The 23,616-nt window shown below is 41.8% G+C and overlaps 1 protein-coding gene across 1 annotated transcript; it reads left to right on the forward strand.

Annotated features, from left to right (window-relative positions):
* Positions 1–1,130: 1,130 nt before the first annotated feature.
* Positions 1,131–21,828, forward strand: LOC132535633 (vomeronasal type-2 receptor 116-like). The gene is made up of 6 exons (XM_060182248.1): positions 1,131–1,147; positions 4,002–4,293; positions 7,780–8,589; positions 12,044–12,277; positions 19,270–19,390; positions 20,907–21,828. Exons 1-6 carry the CDS (start codon positions 1,131–1,133, stop codon positions 21,809–21,811), a joined length of 2,379 nt encoding a protein of 792 aa, XP_060038231.1. The 3' UTR covers positions 21,812–21,828.
* The last annotated feature ends 1,788 nt before the right edge of the window (positions 21,829–23,616 follow it).

Here is a 23,616-nt window from a genome sequence, read left to right on the forward strand (position 1 = left end):
TTCAGAGCCAAGCTGAGGATCTCAGCTAGGGGGCCCAGTCCCAGCAGGGAGCCCGCAGTCCCCAGGTGATTCAGGATAGGGCCCGACTTCATAGCAGGAGGACGGGTGGGCCAGCCGTGCAGAAGGAGTAGGCCGAGGCGCCCTGGGGTGGTGGCCACGATGGGCTGCAGCCCTGCCCACTATTCCCACCACCCTGCTCCTGGCTCCTGAGGCTACTGCAGCCAGTTTCCGAGCTCCGGCCCTCACCCTGCGGCCATGAGCAGGTTTTTGCAGGCAGGCGCCAGGCGGAAACCAGAGTGTGGCCCAGAGTGAAATGTTCCAGAAACAGAGAAACAGTCTCATGAAGAAAGGGCAGAGTCCTTTGGAAACCTCTTCACAAGCAGAAAAGCAACCCATAGTGGATAGGTACCGAAAACATCTTCACTTATCTGGGGGATGGGCAGGTCAGGCCACAAGTTGGGTGCCATATGTAGTAAGAGTTCAGGGCAGCAGTAGGCTGCTTCACAGTGGTAGACAGATGACCAGGAACACAAAGCTGAGGAGAGAAGCAGTATTTCTTTATTCACAAGTAAACGATTCAAAAAACTAATCCAAACTAATCACAACCCAAATCTGTCTTGCATCCTTCTCCTCCAGCAGCAGAGTCAGGAACCAAGGAAGTACGTAGGATAGGGGGTGGGGAGAAGGGAGGAGCACGAAAAGTCAAAGACTAAACACAGTCTCCCGGAGGCCGGGAGGAGTGAGACCAAACCACTGTAACAGAATGACAATGTAAATAGACCACAATGTCAAGCAATGTAACAGAAGGGATCCCAGAAGCAGAACTAGAAGCATACCAACAGTCTGTAGATGTGTGTGAGGGGGGCTATTTCTGGGTCTTCAATTTTGTTTCACTGGTCTGTGTGTCTGTTTTGGCCATTTTTATTACAGTGGCTCTGTAGTGTAGGTTGAGGCCAGGTGGTGTAATAATAATATCTTTGGTCTTCTTCCTATCTCTTACTATTTATGTGGCAATCCTGGGGATTATTTTGGTTCCAGAAAAAATCATTGTAACTAACCAGAAAAAAAAGAGAAAAAAAAAAAAATCTTTGTAACTTTTGTCATGAGGATGGCATTAAATCCTTGGCAGGATGGTCATTGAGACAATGTTAGTCCTTCCTATCCAAGACTGTGTGTGTGGGGGGTCACTCCATGTGCTCTGCCTGCCTCCCTGGCCACAGGCGGCTAAGGGTCAGGGCAGCGCCCTGGAAGTCCCGGGGTAATTCTGCATGTTGGGGGTGACATGTGTGGAGAGGAAGAAGCCACACCAGACTCAACCAGCTCTGGGAGAGGCCTCAGAGGGGCATCTCGTTTATTGGAAGAGTAAAGGCAAGAAGTATAACCCATTGCTCAGGGTGGGGGGGAAGGTTGAGGTAATCATTAATGCAAACACAGAGCAACACAATGTATAGTCACATATGGACCTGCAAACTAGGTCCTCTGTCATCCTATTCCAGGACTTGAATCTTTCTCTCCCCACCCACCCAGCCACCACAGAGTCTTTTACTTTGAGGTGATACACTGACTCTAGTACAAGTTCTGCTTAGTGTTTTCTCTTTTGATCTTGTTTTTCAACTTTGGCCTGTGATAGAGATCCTCCTGTAGTCATCCTTCTGTTTCACTCAGAAACTTTTGAGGTAGGGATCTGTGCCTGTAAGCTGCTTTGTTATTCTTGTTTATTTTGTTTTTATTTATTGGAGAAAGTAATGGTTTACAGTTAAGAGTAAAACACAGTAGTCTGTACATGTGGAACATTGCTCAGTTTTCCATATAACAATCTAACCTCTCATCTAGGTTCTCCTCGGCCATTGTATTCCAGGATCTGAACCCTCCCCCCACCTCAGAGACTTTTACAGTTGTAAACTGGCTTTATCTCAGCTCTAGTATTCTTTGGGATCTTTATTTATGGGCTTTCTGTGTTTCATGGCTTGTTATTTATTTATTTATTGTCTCCAGGGTTATTGCTAGGGCTCAGTGCCTGCACTATGAATCCACTGCTCAGTGCCTGCACTATGAATCCACTGCTCCTAGAGGCTATTTTTCCCCCTTTTGTTGCCCTTGTTATTAATGTTGTTGTTAGTGTTATTGTTATTATTGCTGTCATTGTTGTTGGATAGGACACAGAGAAATGGAGAGAGGAGGGGGAAACAGAGAGTTGGGAGAGAAAGATAGACACCTGTAGACCTGCCGCCAGAGACTCGGACCGAGATCTTTACACTGGTCCTTGAGCTTTGCGCCATGCGTGCTTAAACCACTGCACTACCTCAGGGGCCTGGCTTATTATATGTATTAATGGTTTGTGTAGCTCCTTTGGTTGTTGCTTTTGTTGTCTCCCTTTCACAGAGCTGGATCATGATGCTACTGGATGATAGCCATCCTCTCTGGAATTCTGTATTTACTCTTTTGTGGAAGCATGGTAGTGGCCAGGCAAGTTTAATTTACTATCCACCTTGAAAGCTGTGGTAAATTTTACATTAGGGAACAATCTTAATGCTCCACATGCCTGCTGGATATCAGCCTTAACTTGTAATATTGATGATTCCCAATTTCCTTGGACAACAATGTATGAACAAGAAAAATGTGACATGTTAAGATCTGAAATTAGAGGGGGGAGTTGGGTGGTAGTGCAGTGGGTTAAGTGATGTGGCGCAAAGCATAAGGACAGGCATAAGGATCCCAGTTCGAGCCCCCGGCTCCCCACCAGCAGGGGAGTCGCATCACTGGTGGTGAAGCAGGTCTGCAGGTGTATGTCTTTCTCTCCCCCTCTCTGTCTTCCCCTCCTCTCTCCATTTCACTCTGTCCTATCCAACATTGATGACATCAATAACAACAGCAGTAATAACTAAAACAACAATGAAAAAACAACAAGGGCAACAAAAGGGAAAATAAATACATATACAAATAAATAAGTAAAAATTAAAAACAAAAAAAGAAATCAGAGATGGGGGAAACGGCTGAATCGTAGGGCACTGAAAATTTCGTGTCTGGCATTTCTAGTTCAACCCAAAGCACTGCACACAACAGAGTGATAATCTGAATCATTTTTTTCTTTTTTATGCCTCAGATGAAACTCTCTCATATCTAATTAATAGAAAATAAATATTTCATGGGCCCAGTGGTGGTGTACCTAGCTAAATGCTCACATTACAGTGCACAAGGACCTAGGTTTAAGCCCTTAGTTCCCACTAGCAAATGGAAAGCTTCAGAAGTAATAAAGCAGTGTTACAAGTTTTACTCTGTCTCTATCCCTCTTTCTCTCTGCTCTCCTTTCAATTTCTTTCCGTGTCTACCCAATAATAGATTTAAAAAAACATAAAAATAAAACCAATAAGTCTTTGGTGCAATACACCAATTGCAGTCCAAGTTCTGCTTAGTGTTTTCTCTTCTGATCTTGTTTTTCAACTTCTGCCTGTGTGAGATCATCCCATATTCATCCTCCTGTTTCTGACTTATTTCACTTAAGCTCCATACAAGATGGGATGAAAATTCTGAAATCACCATTTTTAAGGGCTGAATATTATTTTATTGTGTATATACCACAACTTGCTCAGCCACTCATCTGTTGTTGGACACCTGGGTTGCTTCCAGGTTTTGACTATTACAAATTGTGCTGCTATGAACATAGGTATACCCCAAATCTTTTGGATGAGTGTGTCTGGTTAAAAACTTGGTAATTCTAAGGGTAACGAAATATACCAAACTTTACTCTTGTATGATATTTCATATGCTATCCAGGTTTGTGGTCTCCAAAAATTCAACACAAATACTTATTACATAAATCTTGGATGCTGAAATATCAGGAGACAATTAGCAAATGACCAAAAGTAAAGTTTAGGTATTCCATATTGAGAAAAATGATTAGAAACGGGACTGTAACGTATTATGTTGTTGGGTGTAGCTTCAGAGATATCCCTGAGTTGAATAACTTGACCGTTGTGTCTAATGCTGTGTTTTCCATCCAGGTGGCAGTTGAAGAATTATAATTACATTCTGGCCTTTCTCTTTGCCATTGAAGAGATCAATAAGGACCCGTATCTGCTCCCTAATTTGACGCTTGGTTTCAGTCTCTACAACGCCTTTAATAAATATGAGAAACCTTTAGAGAACATCTTGCTTTGGTTCTCAGGAGGGAATCAGACTGTCCCAAATTATAACTGCCAGAAACAAAGCAAATCTACGGCCATTATTGCAGGAACCACACTAGAATTTTCATCAATCCTTGGACCACTTCTGGGACTCTACAGAATTCCACAGGTAAGGTAATTTGACATTCTGAAGATCTGAAGAAACAATCAAATAACCCCCCCACCACCACCACCACGGACTTCCCTTACCTTCCACTGAAAGAAGAATGAGACTGTGTCTTTGAGAATGAACTCATATCCTTGATAAATCTTCTGCTGTGTTGAGATTCTACTGAGTCATTTCTTTTTTAAAAATATTTATTTTATTTATTTATTCCCTTTTGTTGCCCTTGTTTTATTGTTGTAGTTATTATTATTGTCATTGTTGTTGGATAGGACAGAGAGAAATTGAGAGAGGAGGGGGGAAGACAGGGAAGGGCAGAGAAAGATAGAAACCTGCAGACCTGTTTCAACGCTTGTGAAGCGACTTCCCTGCAGGTGGGGAGCCAGAGGTCGAACCGGGATTTTTAGGCTGGTCCTTGTGCTTTGTGCCACAAGCGCTTAACCTGCTGAGCTACAGCCCGACTCCCTACTTAGTCATTTCTATAAGAGAGAGAAGGAAGAATACTGCTCAACTCTGGAATTTGTGGTACCAGTGAAATTATATATTGTTTTTCTTCATATAGCTTATTTCATTTATAGTAATACCCCCAAGTTTTTAGAAAAAATCTCTATTACATTCTGCATATGACTTATTGCAAATATTGTAATTGAAAGACTAGTATTTTACTGTGTAGTTATTGACACTCGGACACAATTTCTTATCTCCATAAGATAGGACCCTGTTAAACATTCTAACCTCTAATTAGGTCCCTTTTAACACCATAAACCAGGACTCTAATGTTTTTGTATCCTCCACACCCCACTCATCCTCCTCCTACCCATGAGAGCCTTGGTACAATATATCAAAACTCAATTTGCAGTTCCTCTTTCTATCTTTCTATATATAAATGAGATTATTTGGCATTCATTCCTTGCTTTCTGGCTTACCTCACTTAACATAATTCTTTATTAAAATTTTTATTTATAAAATGGAAATATTGAGCATAGGACAAGAGGGATACAATTCCACACATTTCCCACTTCCAGAACTCTATATCCCATCTTCTTTCTTGATAGCTTTCCTATTCTTTATCCCTCTGGGCGTATAGACCCAAGGTCATTGTGGGATGCAGAAGGTGGAAGGTCTGGCTTCGTAATTGCTTCCCCACTGAACATGGGCATTGACAGGTTGATCCACACTCCCAGCCTGTCTCTCTCTTTGCCTAGTGGGGCAGGGCTCTGGGGAAGCAGGGCTCCAGGACACATTGGATGGGACTTCTCTCCAGAGAACTCAGGTTGGCATCATGGTAGCATCTGTAACATGGTGGCTGAAAAAGAGTTAAGATATAAAGAAGACCAAATTGTTGACTCATCATGCACCTAAAGGCATGAATATTGCAGATGAAGATTTAGAATCTCTGTTTTGGAATAAGCTAGTAGGCCTATTTTCAGTATATTCCAAGGGGCCCATGACTTTACTAGTTTTTGCCTGAGTCTGACTCTTTTGAGATCCATCCAAGATAAGGCAAAGGAGATGACTTGATCATTTTTAACAGCTGGGTTGTTCTCCACTGTGTATATGTACCACAACTTTCTCAGTCACTCGTCTGTCATTGGGCATCTGGTGTTGCTTCCAACTTTGATCGATTACAAAATGTGCAGCTATGAACAAAGGTATGCCTAGATCTATATGCAAAGGTATTTTTTCCCTTTTGGAAAAATCCTCAGATGATAACATTGCTGGGTATTTGATTAGATCTCATTCTTTCACTTTTTTATTTTAAATATAGACAAAGACACATGGAGAGAGAAAAGGAGACAGAAAGCAGGAAAGACACCCTGTAGTGTTGCTTGAGTTCTAGGAAGCTTCCCCTATAGGCAAAGCAGGTCATCATGCATGATAGCATGTGGGCTCTGCTAGGTGGACCCCTTTCTGGCCCCTTACTAGATCTGAGAATTTGGTGGATGGGATGCTGGATAGAGAGCACATATTACCATGCTCAAGGACCTTGGTTCAAGCATCAGTGCCCTACCTATAGTACAGAGGCTCTTTTTTAAAAATATTTTTAAAATTATCTTTATTTACTTATTGGATAGATACAACCAGAAATTGAGAGGAAAGGGGGTGATAGAGAATGTGAGAGACAGAGAGACACATGCAGCCCTGCTTCACCACTTGAAAAGCTTTCTCCTTACAGGTGGGGACCGGGGCCTTGAACTCCAGTCCTTGCACATTGTAACAAGTGCTCGACCAGGTGTGCCACCATCTGGCCCCAGTATAGTGCTGTGGAGCTCCAAGAGCCGCTCTCCCTTCACTCCCCAATTTTCTCTTTCCCTTCCTTCTATTTTTCCTTTTGTCTCTATCAAGGGAGATAAAAAAGAAAATAGTTAACAGGAAAAAAGTCTGCCAGGAGTATTTGACTTAGCATGCAGGCATAAAGCCCCAGGAATAATCCTGTTATTAAAAATATATGTGTCTTTATAATTGAGTACAGAGAGTACATTTTGGTAGTGACTGTGATGTCCTCAAGATGAAATTTTTATTAGTAGTAATTTTTATATTTATGTATTTATTCCTTTTTGTTGCCCTTATTGTTTTATTGTTGTAGTTATTATTGTTGTTATTGACGTTGTCATTGTTGGATAGGACTGAGAGAAATGGAGAGAGGAGGGGAAGACAGAGAAGGGGAGAGAAAGATAGACACCTGCTGACCTGCTTCACCACATCTGAAGCAACCCTCCTGCAGGTGGGGAGCAGGGGGCTTGAACTGGGATCCTTATGCCAGTCCTTGCATTTTGCACCACCTGTGCTTAATCCACTGCGCTATCCCCCAACTCCCCTCTAGATAAAATTTATATAATATTTAAATGAATTTCACATTAGCAAAAATCTTTTAAAAATAATACAGTACTGCATAATGTCCACAACTGTCGGGTTCCTCAGGGGAACGAGCCAGCCTGGAGGCTCCCACTTTTCCATCTGGCCTGTTGGTCAGCAGGAGACAAACAGCAGGGAATTGTGGGCCAGCAGAGGAAGGGGTGAGTTTGCTTAGGGGTCTCCCAGTGTACCGTGGCAGTGGACGATACAACATACCTCTTCAGGATACCGTGGCGGAGGAGGGAACCTTTTATTGTTGCAGTTATAAGTTTATAAAGGGGTAGCTGTGCAGGGGAAGTAGCCATGCTGGCAATGAGACCAATATCTCCTTATAAGGGAAAAGAGAGCAAGGCAGTGAGGAGGTCTGGATGGCGACGCAGGATCCATCCGGGAACTAGAAATATAAGGAGGGCAAAGCCCACCAGAGCGAGGAGGGGTGGGGTGATGCGGTGAGGCTGATGGGAAGGCTGGAATTCCCCTGCGTGCACTGGCTACATCTCACAATAATCATTTCTATCTTTCAACAGCTGTTGTGGTTATATTTTCTCTTATGCTTGTGACTTTCCCAACCAGCAGGACGGTGTTTTGAGTTTTGTCAGTCCTAGTGAAAATCAGAATGTTGTGTTTCTTGTCTAGGTCACATACGGAGCATTTGATTCTTCACTGAGTGACAAAGATCAGTTCCCATCACTCTATCAAATGGCTGTTAAGGACAAGTTCCTAGTGCGTGGACTGATCTGTCTACTGCTGCATTTTGAATGGACCTGGGTGGGGGTAGCCATCACAGATAATGTAGAAAGTGAGACATTCGTCTGGACATTGAAAGCAGAGATGGCGAAAAAACACTTATGTATTCTCTTTATAGAGAAGTTGCCTACCTCATGGGTAAGAACTATCAATTTATATGAAGGAATTGCTCTCTCAACAGAGGATGCAAAAGTAAATGTCTATTTAGTCTATGGTGATTCTGACATTTTTATAAGCATACACATGCATTCAAGACTGACTGAATATTCAGGTAAGCTGTGGATCATGGCAACAGAGTCCTATGTTGACTTATATAAAATGAAGAGTATTATGGGCCTTTTCCATGGAAGTCTCTCATTTTCATCTCCAAAGAGAGACGTGCCTGGTTTTGAACACTTTATTAAAAAAATGAACCCTTCCAAATATCCAGAAGATTTTTATTTCAAGAGATTTTGGCTTAATGCATTTAACTGTGTATTTTCTGGGTCATCACTATGTGGAAAATTCAAAGACTGTCCCCCAAATGCCTCCTTAGAGTTTATGCCAGGAAACACTGACATGATGGTCATGTCTGAATCCAGCTATCTCGTCTACAATGCTGTGCATACTGTGACCAGAGCCCTTCATGAGATGCTCCTGGAAGAAGCAGACATGGGGTTGACAAGAGATTCAAGCCTTCCAGTGCCTCTCTCCTGGAAGGTAAATCTCCTCCAACTACATGGTCTGCATTGACAAGCAGGGCTTGTGGGGAATTGTCTGCTGAAATATAACATACCACTAAGCCTTATAATTCCTAACAGCATCATCAGTCAAAACAAGTGGAAAACTCTTACAGCACATGTAGCTTCTGAGTAATTACTGAGTATCTACCTCTAAAATCCTGTCTTCAGTGCCATTTCAGGGCACACAAGGTATACCACGACAGTATCTCATTCAATGACGTTTTTTCCTTAAGGTTGATGAGGAAAGAAAAAAACAAAACATCCTGAATAAGTGTTCACAATGAACTCATCTAAGGACCTGATTTAGATTTCATTTATACACCTTTCCCATATTTGGGAGCTACTCTCTTCCCTGATCCAGCTTTCTGGTCCTTTTTCCAGCCATGAAATCATCTCTCCAGACAATAACTTGGATAAACCTGCATTTCAGATGTCAGGCTCATAAAAAAAAAAAAAACTAGTGTAGGTTTTTTGGAATAGGTCCTTTGGAATATACCTAAAATAGGCCTACTAACTACCTACAAAATGGAGACCTTCAAATCTTAATCTGTACTATTCCAGCCTTTAGGCTCATGATTAGTCAACTATTTGTTTGGCTTTATATTTTACTCTTTTGAGCCACCAGGTTCCAGATGCTACCATGATACCAACTGGACTTCCCTAGGCAGATGACACCACCAATGTGTCCTAGAGCCCCACTTCCCTAGAGCCCTGCCCCACCAGGGAAAGAGAGAGGCAGGCTGGGAGAATGAATTAACCTGTCAATGCCCATGTTCAGTGGGGAAGCAATTACGAAGCCAGACCTTCCACATTCTGCACCCCATAATATCCCTTGGTTCATGCTCCCAGAGGGATAAAGAATAGGAAAGCTATCAGGGGAGGGGAAGGGATATGGAGTTCTGGTGGTGGGAATTGTGTGGAGTTGTCAGTGTTTCCTTTTTATAAAAAAAAAATTATATAAAAAAACTTTTCTTAAACTTTTTTTCAATTACATACCAATAATGTTAATTGATGGGTAATTCGCTTTATAATTTTTATATTTAATACATTCTATTAGTGATTTAATAATGACTAAAAAGATTGTAAGATAACAGGGCTACAAATTTACACAGTTCCCACCACCAGAGTTCCATGCCCACAAAACCTCCATTGGCAGCTTCCCTATTCTTTATCCCTCCAGGGGTATGGACCAAAATTATTTTTAAAAATTTTATTATATTGGTTTTCTTTAATAGATAGAGATGTCAGATATTGATAATGAAGGGGAAGATAAAGAGGGAGAAACCCCTGCAGCCCTGCTTTACCACTCATGAAGCTTTCCCCCTGCAGGTGGAAACTAGGTGCTTGAACCTGGGTCCTTGTACACAGCAGTGTTTGTGCTACCATCTGGCCCCTGGACCAAAATTCTTTATGGGGTGCAGAAGGTGGAAGGTCTGGCTTCTGTAACTGCTTCTCTGCTGACATGTACATTGGCTGTGGGCATGGGGCCATACCACCAGGCTGTTTCTATCTTCCCTAGTGGGATAGGGATCTGGAGAGGTGAGGTTCTGGGACACCATATAGTGAGGTCATCTGCCAAGGGAAGTCAGGATGGAATCGTAATAACATCTGCAAGCTGGTGACTTAATGGCAGCAAACTATAAAGCAACATGTTCAATATGCAGGAACCCAAGGTTAGGAATAGAACAAATGAAACAAAGGGTCTTTCTTGGTGTGGGAAGTGACTAGGAAGTCTATTTTAGGTATGTTCCATGGGGCTTCTGACTTTAGTAATTTTTGTCTGAACCCAATAGGTAACTGCAGGTAGACTAAAAGTACTGTCTGGGAAGTTTGGTGTTAGAGTTGAGAATAAAACTAGAAAGTGGGTCAGGGCAGAGAGTAGCTCCCAAATATGAGCAAAGTATATAAATACCATTAACTATAAACCCCATCAATCTGACCTAGGACCCATGTCTTTTCATATTTATCACAGTAGTCTGTGTAGCCTCTGCATCCCTGTAGGTCTGAGCTCACATCCCATGGTCACAGCCTAGAACATTCTAGGCTGTATACTCATTTCAGGACCAGTCTTCCTCAAGTAGCTGAAGAGGTTGGCCCAGCCTCCCTTTGGAGAGCAAGACCGTTCCTACCATTGCTGTTGTATAGTGAGGGTGAGGTTCTAGAATGGTCTACAGGAGGTACACTTTCCTGATGGAAGGGACAAGTAGTTTACATTGTATCCATAGACCTAATGGGGTCTTCACTTCTCTGGAATCGCTTTTTCAGATGGGAAAACAGATAGACAGAGGTAAATGGGGGGGGGAGGAAGAGAGGAGAGAGGGAGAGAGGGGGGGAGAGAGAGAGAGAGACCTCCAATGTGGTGAAGGCCAGTCTCCAATCTGAGTCATGTGCAAGACAAAACAGGTAGACAAGTCAAGAGAGCTGTCTTGCCAGCCCTCAATTTGCATAATTCAAAAAGTAGAGATGATTTTGCACCAAACAAAAGTTAGATAGTCTAATAACTCATGACAAAATACAGACAGATCAACTATGGGTCAGATCTACCTTTTTGATTCCTTTTCCCTGGCATCCCAAAATGGGCTACCTTTACGTCAACAGTGTGTGTCAATTTGATGAGTGATTTACATCTTTATTTCTGTTTTTTTAACAGGCAACATAGGGTTTGTTTCTTCATATACCATAAGATTTCTAATGAATTAAGCTTTTGTGAAACATGTACACTATCCAAGTTAGTGAGCAAGGTTTAGTCAAGAAGTAATCTGAACAGGGATGCAGGCGGTAGCGCAGCAGGTTAAGCGCATGTGGTGCAAAGCGCAAGGATCAGCATAAGGATCCTGGTTCAAGCCCCTGGCTCCCTACCTGCAGGGGAGTCACTCCCCAGGTGGTGAAGCAGGTCTTTAGGTGTCTATATTTTTCTCTCTCCCCTCAGTCTTCCCCTCCTTTCTCCATTTCTCTCTGTACTATCCAACAACAATGACATCAATAACAACAACAACAAAGAAACTTGTTTCTTTTAGGAAAAAAAGGTAATCTGAATAGATGCCTGGCCTGTCTTGCACAAATATCCATGACTAAACACAACTATGAGAAACACTTTAATTTCATTCATTGCTTTGAAAATTTATTTTGTGGTCAGAGGATCTGCTCTTCTCATTTGGTCTCTTTGTGTAATTAAACAAACAAAATTGAACTGCCTAGACCACTCTGTGGGTACTCAGTAGAGTGGTAGATTCATTGTGTAGATACTAAGCCCCAGCAATAATCCAAGTAATTATATTAATTAATTAATTAATTAATTAATAATAAATAAATATGAGCAACTGCTATGACAAAGAACATCTGAGGTTGGAATATGAATGGTTTTTATAGGCCTGGGTCTTTTGTCTCTAACTTGATTACACTTTTCTTTTATAAATTTGCTTCTCCTCTAGCTTCACAGATTTCTGAGAAGTCTCCAGTTTACTAACAGCATTGGGGACCATGTATCCTTGGATGAGCAAAGAGAATCTAAAAAACAATATGACATCCTGAACATTGCGCTATTTCCTACAGCTCAGGACTTCCTGGTTAAAGTAGGAGAGTTTGTCATCAATGGTACAAGTTATCAAAGTTTGGTCATCCATGATGAGGTTATAGAATGGCCTATGGGATTGGAAAAGGTACAGTGACATTCATCACCAGTTATGGGCACTATAGAAATATAGACATTGTGGCCCAGCTGTGGCACAGCTGGTTGAGTGCATACAGTTCTGAGCACAAGGGCCCAGGTTAAACTCCTGGTCCCCACTTGCAGGGGAAAGCTTTATAACCAGTAAAGCAGTGCTGAAGGTATTTCTCTCTTCCTCCATATCTTCCCTTTTAATCTCAATTTCTCTCTATCTCTATTCAATAAATAAGTAAATGAATACAATAAAATGTGTCTAAAAATCAAAATAATAATCTTAGTAGAGAGATTAAGGATGAAAATAATAATCTTAGTAGAGAAATTAAGGATGTGGTCTTCTGGATCAGAGCTAACATAACACATAGTGTAACAACTGATTGTATATTATTTTGAGAATCCCCCATATTGTTTATTTTTAGATAAAGACGGAGAAGGGGGGTTAGGGTGGTAGCGCAGTGGGTTAAGCACACATGGCGCCAAGCACAACCTTCATAAGGATACTGGTTTGAGCCCCCGGGCTCCCCACATGAATGGGAGGTCGCTTCACAAGCGGTGAAGCAGGTCTGCAGGTGTCTCTCTTTATCTCCCTCTCTCTGTCCTCTCCTCCTCTCTTCACTTCTCACTGTCCTATTCAACAAAAATGATATCAATAACAACAACTACAACAAAAACAAAACAAGGGCAACAAAAGGAGAAAAAACAGAGAAGAGAGAGAGAAAAGAGAGAATGACTCTGAAGTTTCTTTCAGTGGAATGGTTCAATGGCTTGAACCTGTATTGCATGCATTACTCACATTTGACGCTTCACTGGCTGTTTACATATTTTAAATTCTTATACAGTAGTGTCAATATTATTGTTATGTTTCCATGTAAAAGCATCAAGAAGTAGAGTAAGTCCTGACTCTCACTGCATTAGAGGGAACCATCATGCTCTTCTTGCATTCTCTGTCAGTCTTTCTAACTGATGAAGTCATCCTTGAGAGGTGAAGGCCACAAAATGACAAAACTATAGGAACAGTATTACTGCTGATTTGGCAGCTTGCCTAGAATTATGGCTTTCTGTTTGAGCACTTAAATATCAAGCTTCCACCATGAATTGTAAAGTTCTTTTTCAAGTATATATGTATACATATACGTATATGTATATGTATATATAATTATTATAACTGGATAGAAACAGAAAGAAATTGAGAGAGAGAGGGAGGAGACAGAGACACCAGCAGCCCTGCCTCACCACTTATGAAGCTTCTCCCCTGCAGGTGGAGACCAGGGACTTGAACCCGGGTCCTCGCGCACTGCAATGTAATGGATTAGCCAGGTACGCCAACACCTGGCCCCTGAATTGTAAACGTCTCAAGAATTCAACATGATAGTCCCTCTATATGTTATTACTTTTACATAACATATAATGCTATGTTAATATACATGTATAAATTATCTTTATAAAACATGATTGTTATATGGTAATAGACAATTTTTATTATCATTACTGTGTATATATATCCTTAGGAAATCTGAAGATTGTTTGTGTGCAAATGATACTCCCAAACACTAGAATATGATTAATTTATTCCCCATAGTGCATCATTCTGAATTCAGCAGGAAAACTGGTATAAGTAAAAATAGATGGTACAATCACACTCATTATTCTCATAATAAATAAATAGCTTTTTCGTTTGTTTGTTTTTGCCTCCAGAGTTATTGCCGGGACACGGTGTCTGCACCAGGAATCACTGCTCCTGGAGGCCATTCTTCCCATTTTGTTGCTCTTGTTGTTGCCTTTGTTGTTGTTACCATTGCTGTCATTTTTGTTGGACAGGACAGAGAGTAATCGAGAGAGGAGGGGAAGACAGAGATGGGGAGAGAAAGACAGACACCTGCAGACCTGCTTCACCGCTTGTGCAGTGACTCCCCTGCAGGTGGGGAGCTGGGGGGCTCAAACTAGGATCCTTGAGCCTAGTCCATGCGCTTCTCACCATGTGAGCTTAACCTGTTGTGCTACCACCAGGCCCCCATAAATAGTTTTTCTTAACAGAATGCAAAATTTATTCTCCTAATGGGGACATAAGTAACTGTAAGACATATTGGCCATTTAATTAATTACGATACACTTAAATGCACTGAAAATGTTGATGTAAGAATAGTCAAATACCAGAGCCACTCCAGTGGGACTTACAAATGATAGTGTCCAGAAACTTTGGATTCATTCCGTGTTAAGAAGAAAGTGAACAATGTACCAAAAAGGATGACAGAGGACCTAGTGGGGGTTGTATTGTCATATGGAAAACTGGGAATTTTTTTTCTTTTTTGCCTCCAGGATTCTTGCTGGAACTTGGTGTTTGCACCATGAATCCACTGCTCCTGGAGGCCTTTATCCCCCCCCTTTTGTTGCCCTTGTGGTTGTAGCGTTGTTGTGGTTATTATTGTTGTTGTTGATGCTGTTCATTGTTGGATAGGACAGAGAGAAATAGAGATAGGAGGGGAAGACAGAGAGGTGGAGAGAAAGACACCTGCAGACCTGCTGCTATTCTCCTGACAGAGATGAAGCCTTTTACAGACATTGACCCAGTTATATATGGCCATAAAGTAAGAGAGAGATGTTGGGGAATTGTGAGGATGTGGTTGAGCTTGGAAGGGCTTGAGCTTGAGGGGTGTGTAGTCTCTCTCTCCACGGAGAGGTTGAGCAAGGAGGGACAGTGGAACCCCAAAAGGTGTGCCTCTTATCAGTCTTCCTGCCTCACAAAGTGCCCTGCAATCCTGATACTATGGCCATTAGTTAAAAAGAAAGAGGGAATTGTTGGTATGCTTCTAAAAACCCCTTCTGTTTCATTAGTTTAATCCCCTCTGCTTAACACTATTCTATTTACATAACCACTTCATTCTATTTACATAACCGCTGTTAACAAGCACCACCCTCCCTCCAGGGCATTGGTGGTTTAATGTTAGAATTCTCACCTGCTCCGCCCCCTCTCCTTGTCACACTCTTATTTTCACCAGTCACTTTTCTCTCCACCCTCTCTGCCTCGCATCCTGTTCCCACCCTACTGGGCTAGTATATTTATAAGGACAAGATTGTAGTTTTTAGTTTACTTTTAGATTAGCTCAGCTTAGATTGTGCTGCGTCCTGCATGAATAAAGAGATACTGTGTACAACTCAACCATGAGTCCCTGGTCGTCTGTTACCCGCCTGTGAAGTCAGGCGTCGAAAACAACATCACTGCTTGTGAAGTGACCCCCCCTGCAGGTGGGGAGTCAGGGCTCAAACCAGGATCCTTATGCTGGTCCTTGCTCTTTGCGCCAGGTGCTTAACCCACTGCACTATTGCCTAACCCCCCAAACTGGGAAATTTTATGCATGTACAAACTATTGTATTTACTGTCGAATGTAAAACATTAGTTTCCCAATAAAAAATCAAAAAGAAAGTGGACCATGTAAATGGCAAAACTCATGTGATATCTGAATAACATTAATATGTTGGATTGGTAACAGAGAATTGCAACCAGACATATCTTGCCAAATAAACTAGACACATCTTAATATAAGAAGTGGTTAAGGGGCTGGGTGGTGGTACACCTGGCTGAGTGCACACATTACAATCCCAAGGACCTGGGTTCCACCTACAGATGGAACGTTTCCCAGGCAGTAAAACAGACCTGCAGTTCTATCTCTTTCTCTCTGCCACTCTCTTCCCTTCCTCTTTCAATTTCCCTCAATCCTGTCTACTAATAAATAAATAGAAAATATGAAATATAGGGGAAAAAAGAGGAGCCAGTAGTAATTGGGAACAGTGGGTTCGTAGTTTTGTCAGTGATAGACCTAGAGTACATGGGAAGAAAAAAAGGAATAGGGCAGAGGGTTAATCAAACAGACTACCATGCCTGAGGCTCCAAAGTCCCAGGTTCAATCCCCTGCACAACCGTAAACCAGAGCTGAGCAGTGCTCTGGCAAAAAAAAAAAATAAATAAAGTAAAAAAAAATAAAGAAAAAAAAATCTAGTAACCTCAGTAAAAACTAAGACTTCTCTGGGTAGAAGACTTCACCAGTATATCCTCAGAGCTCACCTTTCCAGAACCCTACCACACTAGGAAAAGAGAAAACAGGCTGGGGGTATGGCTTCACCTGCCAACACCCATGTTCAGCAGAGGAGCAATTACAGAAGCCAGATTTTCTTCAGCCCATAGAGAATTTTTGTCCTTACTCTCAGAGGGATAAAGATTAGGGACACTTCCTATGCAGGGGACAGGACACAGAATGCCATTGGTAAAAACATTATGCACCTGTTATCTTAAAAAAAACTAAAATGATTATGAAAGATAATGATAAATGGGACTGTGGTTGGGGTACTGGGTGGTGGTGCACCTGGTTCAGTGCACATGTAGCAGTGCTCAAGGACCCGGGTTCAATCCCCAGGTCCCCACCGGCAGGGGGAAGGAAGGTTTTGCAAGCAGTGAAGCAGTGTAGCAGTGTTGCAGGTGTCTCTTTTTCTTTCTCCCTCTCTATCTCCCCTACCCTCTCAATTTCTGGCTGTCTCTATCCAATCAATAAAGATAATTTTAGAAACTTTAAAAAAAGAAATGGAACTGAGGGATAAAGAGATAAGTCTTTTGCTTTGATGGCTCTGGAACATTGTGGTAAACACAGTGATTCTTTTTAAAAATATTTTTATTTATTATTGGATAGAGAGAGAAAAGCTGAGAGGGAAGGGAAAGAGAGAGAGGGGGAGAGAGAGAGAGAGAGAGAGAGAGAGATGTCTGCAGCCCTGCTTCACCACTTGTGAAGCTTCTCCCCTACAGCTGGGGACCAGAGTCTCGAACCTGGGTCCTTGCACACTGTGATGAGTGTGCTTAACCAAGTGTGCACACCACCAGGACCCTTCCACAGTTATTCATATAAGTGTGTGTGTATGTGTGTGTGTGTGTGTGTGTGTGTCTGTGTGTCTGTGTGTGTGTCTGTGTGCACGCAAAATCCTATAACCTATAAAAGTTACAGTATTTCAAACCAATGTTAAACCCATGAATAATTATCTTAGCCTGGCCGAACCACCATATAGAATCTTATAGGACTCAGTCTATCAAACTAGTAAAGATGGCAGGCAATAGCTTTCTAATTTCAAAATAACATTACCCAGATTGTTAAATGAAAACAATGTGTTAGTAAATCAGAGACACTTTGATTAGTTGGAATGGAATAGAGACCTCAGAAATAAATCTTTGGGTCCTGGGCAGTGGTATATCCAATAGAGCCTATTTGTTACAATATGCAAGGACTGAGGTTCAAGACTTGGATCACCTGTAAGGTGAAAACATCATGAGCGGTGAGGAAGGGCTGTAGATATTTCTCTTTCTCTCTTATTCTCTGTATCCCCCTCCCCTCTTGATTTTTCTCTGTCTATATCTAAGTAATAAATTTATCAAAAAGGCAAAGAATAAATATTTTGTGCCAATAAACTTTCTACAAGAGTTCCAAAACTCACTCATCAACAAGTAGACTGCTCCTTCAGTAAATGGCTTGGGGGAAATCTTAAAGTCATCATGAAAAACTATGCCATTGAACACTGCTGTAGTTCTGTTTACAAAAGGGTTAAAAGTGTGTTCCCAGGTGCTGGGCGGTTGCTCAGTGGGTTAAGTGCACTTGGAGCAAGGACCTATGTAAGGATCCAGGTTGGAGCCCCCCACCGGCTTCAGGCAGGTCACTTCACAAGCAGTGAAGCAAGTCTGTAGGTGTCTTTCTCTCCCCCTCTCTCTCTTCCGTCCTCTCTCAATTTCTCTGTCCTATCCAACAACAACAACAGCTACAACAACAATAACAACTACAACAAGGGCAACAATAAGGGCAACAAAATGGGAAAAAATGGCCTCCAGGAGCAGTGGATTTGTAGTGTAGGCACCAAGCCAACTGATAACTCTGGAAGCAAAAATAAAAAACATTTTAAAAAGTGTGTTCCCCAAATGTTATTAAAGAACTAAAGGTAAACAAAGAAAAAAAAAAGGCATCAGAAGAAAATAAGTGAACCTTTAATGATATTGGCTGACATAATGACTTTTGGCTATCCTACCTCAAACACAGACAAGTACTTCAAAAAAGAACAAGATAAATAGAGAAAATAACTCTTCAACAAGTTGGATATTGAAGGCAAACTTGGACTCTGTGGGGTGCATTCCATCAAAGCAAAAGACTTTGGGGAAGGAGTTAAGGGAGGGAGGAGAAAAGAGGCCTTAAGGCTCAAGTGCAGGATGATGGGGAAAGGAACTAAGCTAGGGGTGAAATTGTTCTCAGGTGGGGACCAGAGTCTTAAACCTGAGTCCTTGCACACTGATGAGTGTGCTTAACCTAGTGTGCTACCACCTGAGCCCTTCCACAGTTGTTCATATAGGGGTGAGTGTGTGTGTGTGTACGCACACACGTGCAGAGAAGGGAAACTGAACCCAAGTTTCAACAATGTCCTAGAAATCATTAACCCCCAAGTTGAATGAGTCAAAATTTGTGTATCAGAGGAAACATTAGGAGGGATAAGTAAATTGTGGAATTGGATGTAGTATTTGAAAATAATATATCTGATAAGCAGCTATCAGGAATAGATGAAGAAGACTGAAAATCAGACATCAGAAATATATATATATATATATATATATATATATATATATATATTCTAAATGTGAAACCCCATAAATAGGAATTTTCCTAAAAATGATGTGCACACGATATCACGAATAATCAGAGTAACAAAAGTCAAAATCACAATGAAATTGTCCCTAATAATTATTAAATGGATACTAAGAATCCCAGTTGCTTAGAAGACCAGGTTTTGGATATCAGTTTCATGACAATTTATACACACACACTTTACAGCATTGGACTGCAAACCACTCTTAAATTATTTAAGACGACATATTTGTATTACCTGCATTTTTACTATGATACAAAAGATATAAAGGGAAAGTTCTGTCATGTTATGGTTAAATAATGGTGACAAAAGTTCTCTTTTGTACCTTAGCCTCCCATATCAGTGTGTAACCAGAGGTGTGGTCCGGGATTCAAGAAAGTTACACAGTCTGATGAAACCTGCTGTTTTGAATGTGTCTTTTGTCTGACAGGAGAGATTTCAAATACACAAGGTACGGCAATTTATAAATGCTCGCTAGGACTCCATAACTCTCATTACTTCAATGAAAAGCAAAGACCTATTATTGGTGTCTAGTTCACCAGTGCATTCTACATGTTGCTTTTTCAACATGTTAACTTTAAAAAAAAATTTTTATTTATTTATTTTTTATTTAAAAAAAGGAGACATTCACCAGTGCATTCTACATGTTGCTTTTTCAACATGTTAACTTTAAAAAAAAATTTTTATTTATTTATTTTTTATTTAAAAAAGGAGACATTAACAAAACCGTAGGATAAGAGGGGTACAACTCCACGCAATTCCCACAACCAGAACTCCGTATCCCATCCCCTCCCCTCATAGCTTTCCTATTCTTTATCCCTCTGGGAGTATGGACCCAAGGTCATTATGCGATGCAGAAGGTGGAAGGTCTGGCTTCTGTAATTGCTTCCCTACTGAACACTATTTCACCATACGTGAAGCTTCCCACCTGTAAGTGGGGGGGGGGCACTCGGGGCTTGAACCAGGCACCTTGTGCACTGTACTATGTGCATTTACCCAGGTTCACCACCACCTGGCCCTTGACATGTTCCTCTATGTGATAGAGGGCTTCAGGTATAATATCAAAGTCTCTGATTCATTTTGAGCTGATTCTAATGCACGGTGTTAAGCGGAGGTCCATTTTTCTTTTTACATATGCCTTTCCCAGCACCATTGGAATATTCCTAAAGAAAAGACCATTGTTACTGAATAAACAAACTATAATTTCAGTGTAAAAGAGAAGTATTCCTGCTGTTTACTTACACACTATCTCTCCTTTCACCTCTCCATGAAATGCTTCTGAATATCCGGGCATCTATTCCATCACTTCAGACCATGAGATCATATGAGAATTATTGAAACTGACCTCATGCTCAGATCAAGGGAAGACACCAGTCTAGAATAAAACCATGTCTTTCAGTATGAACTAATACATTTACAGGGCAGGTCTTTATTACTGGTCAGAATACAAAAGAAGAGCTGTGATGTATTTTTTTTCGGGAGAAAATTGGTTCTAAAAGCTTTAAGACTCTCAAGGTGGTTCTTCCTCTTTTTCAGTCTGAAAGTGAATAATAAATCCAGATGCCTAGCTAAGCACATGAAAATATATTTTAACAGCACATAATTTCAAGGTTTTGAAATCCCAGTGTTTGAAAGCCAGTGTTGAGTGTAGAGATCTATTATATAGACTCTCCATGATTGGTCAATCAGAGAATCACAGCATTCACTGATCAAGAACCATGCTAGGCTGAACTCATGTTTGAATGTGCTCAGTCTTAGTTGGCATTTGAAAATGTTCCCCTTGGGTTAGGAATAGAAAATCTTATCTTGGTGTAGCTAATGTTTACATCAGACGGAGTCATTATATAAAATGAATCCAAAGGTCATAAAATACAATGAATCAAAAAATCATAAAATTATATTTTGGCTTTGCCTTGACGTGAGGATGAGGTGAGTTTTCATTGTCAAGCCTTTGCTTTTCTTTCCAGATGCACGGGAGTGTATCCAGTGCTCTGAGCAAGAATATTCAAATGAAGAGAGAACCCACTGTCTCCCCAAGTTGGTGACCTACTTGGACTTTGAAGATTCCTTGGGGATGGCTCTGGCCTGCACAGCTTTGTGCTTCTCTGTGCTCACAGCTGGGGTTCTGTGGGTCTTTGTGAAGCACCAAGACACCCCCATAGTCAAGGCCAATAACAGGACTCTCAGTTACATCCTGCTCATCTCCCTCCTCCTCTGCTTCCTCTGCTCCTTTCTCTTCATTGGGCATCCACACCCTGTCACCTGCATCCTCCAGCAAATCACATTTGGACTTGTGTTCACTGTGGCTCTTTCCACTGTGTTGGCAAAAACCATTGTTGTGCTTTTGGCATTCAAATCCATGAAGCCGGGAAGAATCATGAGGTGGCTGTTGGCATCAGGGGGTTCTAACTATGTCATTCCCATCTGCACTCTTGTCCAAATGGTTATCTGTGCCATCTGGTTGGGACTGTCTCCCCCCTTCATTGATGTAGACACACACTCTGAGCCCAGGCATCTGCTCATCGTGTGTGACAAGGGCTCAATCGCTGCATTCTACTGTGTGCTGGGATACTTGGGCTCCTTGGCCCTGGTCAGCTTCTCCTTGTCCTACCTTGTCCGCAACCTGCCTGACACCTTCAATGAAGCCAAGTTCTTGACCTTCAGCATGCTGGTGTTCTGCAGCGTCTGGGTGACCTTTCTGCCTGTCTACCACAGTGCCCAGGGGAAGCTCATGGTGGCCTTGGAGATCTTCTCCATCTTGGCCTCCAGTGCTGGTCTCCTAGTGTGCATCTTTGCTCCCAAGTGTTACATTATTCTGATCAGACCTGACAAGAACTCTTTGAAAAGTCTAAGAAACAAAATAGACCGCTGAAGAAATATACATACTTAGGTTTTATTCCCACATGTCTCTATCACAATTTCATGATTCTAAACAAATAAAGGTAGCAGATTTTGTATTTCAGTAGTATCTGGTAACTGAACTGACCTCAATAAGAACTACAATTCTGCGAGCAAATATTAGAAAAAACTTGATGGTAGAACAGATTGAATATATGTCAGGCACCATAATCCCTTCCTTGGCTTCCTTGACTCTGCACAGCCATTTGGTACCTGTTCAGGTAGCACGATCTTCCTTCTATTCTTTTTTTTAAAAAAATATTTATTTATTTATTCCCTTTTGTTGCCCTTGTTGTTTTATTGTTGAAGTTATTATTGATGTCCTCGTTGTTCGATAGGACAGACAGAAATGGAGAGAGGAGAGGAAGACAGAGAGGGGGAGAGAAAGACAGACACCTGCAGACCTGCTTCACCACTTGTGAAGCAACCTCTCTGCAGTTGGGGAGTTGGGCTCTTGAACCAGTATCCTTACACCAGTCCACCAGTCCTTGTGCTTCATGCCAGGTGCCCTTAACCTGCTGTGCTACTGCCAGACTCCCTTCCTGCTATTCTTAGACCCCGTTTGATACACTGCCAACCACCTGTCTGTTACAGTTCATGGCACCCGTTGTGGGGCTTCAAACTTATATATACATAGTTCAGTCTGTAGAATGTGCTTTTAAAAAATAATTTTTATTTATAAAAAGGAAACACTGACAAAAACCATAGGATAAGAGGGGTACAACTCCACAAAGTTCCTACCACCAGAACTCCATATCTCATTCTCTTTCCTGATAGCTTTCCTATTCTTTATCTCTCTATAAGCATGGACTAAGGGACATTATGGGGCGCAGAAGGTGAAAGGTCTGGCTTCTGTAATTGCTTCTCCGCTGAACATGGGTGTTGACCGGTAGATCTAGTCTCCCAACCTGTCTCTATCTTTCCCTAGTGGGGAAGGGCTCTGGGGAGGCTGGGCTTCAGGACACATTGGTGGGGTTGTCTGCCCAGGGAAATCCCGTTGGCATCACGGTAGCATCTGGAACCTGGTGACTGAAAGAGGAGTTAAGTTAAAAAGCCAAAGAAGGGGGTCGGGCGGTGGTGCAGTGGGTTAAGCGCAAGTGGAACAAAGCGCAGGAACCGGCGTAAGGATCCCCGTTCGAGCCCCCGGCTTCCCACCTGCAGGGGAGTTGCTTCACGGGTGATGAAACAGGTCTGCAGGTGTCTATCTTTCTCTCCCCCTCTCTCTCTGTCTTCCCCTCCTTTCTCCATTTCTCTCTGTCCTATCCAACAACAAAGCAATGTCAACAATGGCAATATTAACCGCAATGAGGCTGCAAAAACTAGGGCAACTAAAAGGGGGAAAAATGGCCTCCAGGAGCAGTGGATTCATGGTGCAGGCACCGAGCCCAGCTAAATAACCCTGGAGGAAAAAAGAAAACAAAACAAAAAAAAGCCAAAGAAATTGTTGACTAATCATGAACCTAAAGACAAGAATATTTCAGATGACGGTTTGGGGTCTCTGTTTTGTAGATGGTTAGTAAGCCTGTTTTAGTTAGATTCTATATGACTATACTAGTGTCTGTTTGTTTTTTCTGAGCCTGACATCTGATATGCAAGTGGATCCAAGTGATTATCTGGTAATATGATGTCATGGCTGGAAAAAGGACCAGAAAGTTGGATGAAAGAAGAGAGTAGCTCCCAAATATGTGAAAGGAATATAAATGTTGTTACTTACTGGGGCAGCTTGGAACTCATGACCACAGAATGTGAGCTCAGATCTACAGGGATGCCGAGGTCACA

The sequence above is a fragment of the Erinaceus europaeus genome, chromosome 23 (genome assembly GCF_950295315.1).
Source record: "Erinaceus europaeus chromosome 23, mEriEur2.1, whole genome shotgun sequence".
Taxonomy (NCBI): Eukaryota; Metazoa; Chordata; class Mammalia; order Eulipotyphla; family Erinaceidae; genus Erinaceus; species Erinaceus europaeus.

Bases quoted from the DNA above. Each gene is read 5' to 3' on its own strand.
- LOC132535633 (XM_060182248.1), top strand. The intron at 4,294-7,779 runs GTAAGGTAATTT...TTTCTTGTCTAG, and splicing joins GACTCTACAGAATTCCACAG to GTCACATACGGAGCATTTGA. The intron at 19,391-20,906 runs GTACGGCAATTT...TTTTCTTTCCAG, and splicing joins AGAGATTTCAAATACACAAG to ATGCACGGGAGTGTATCCAG.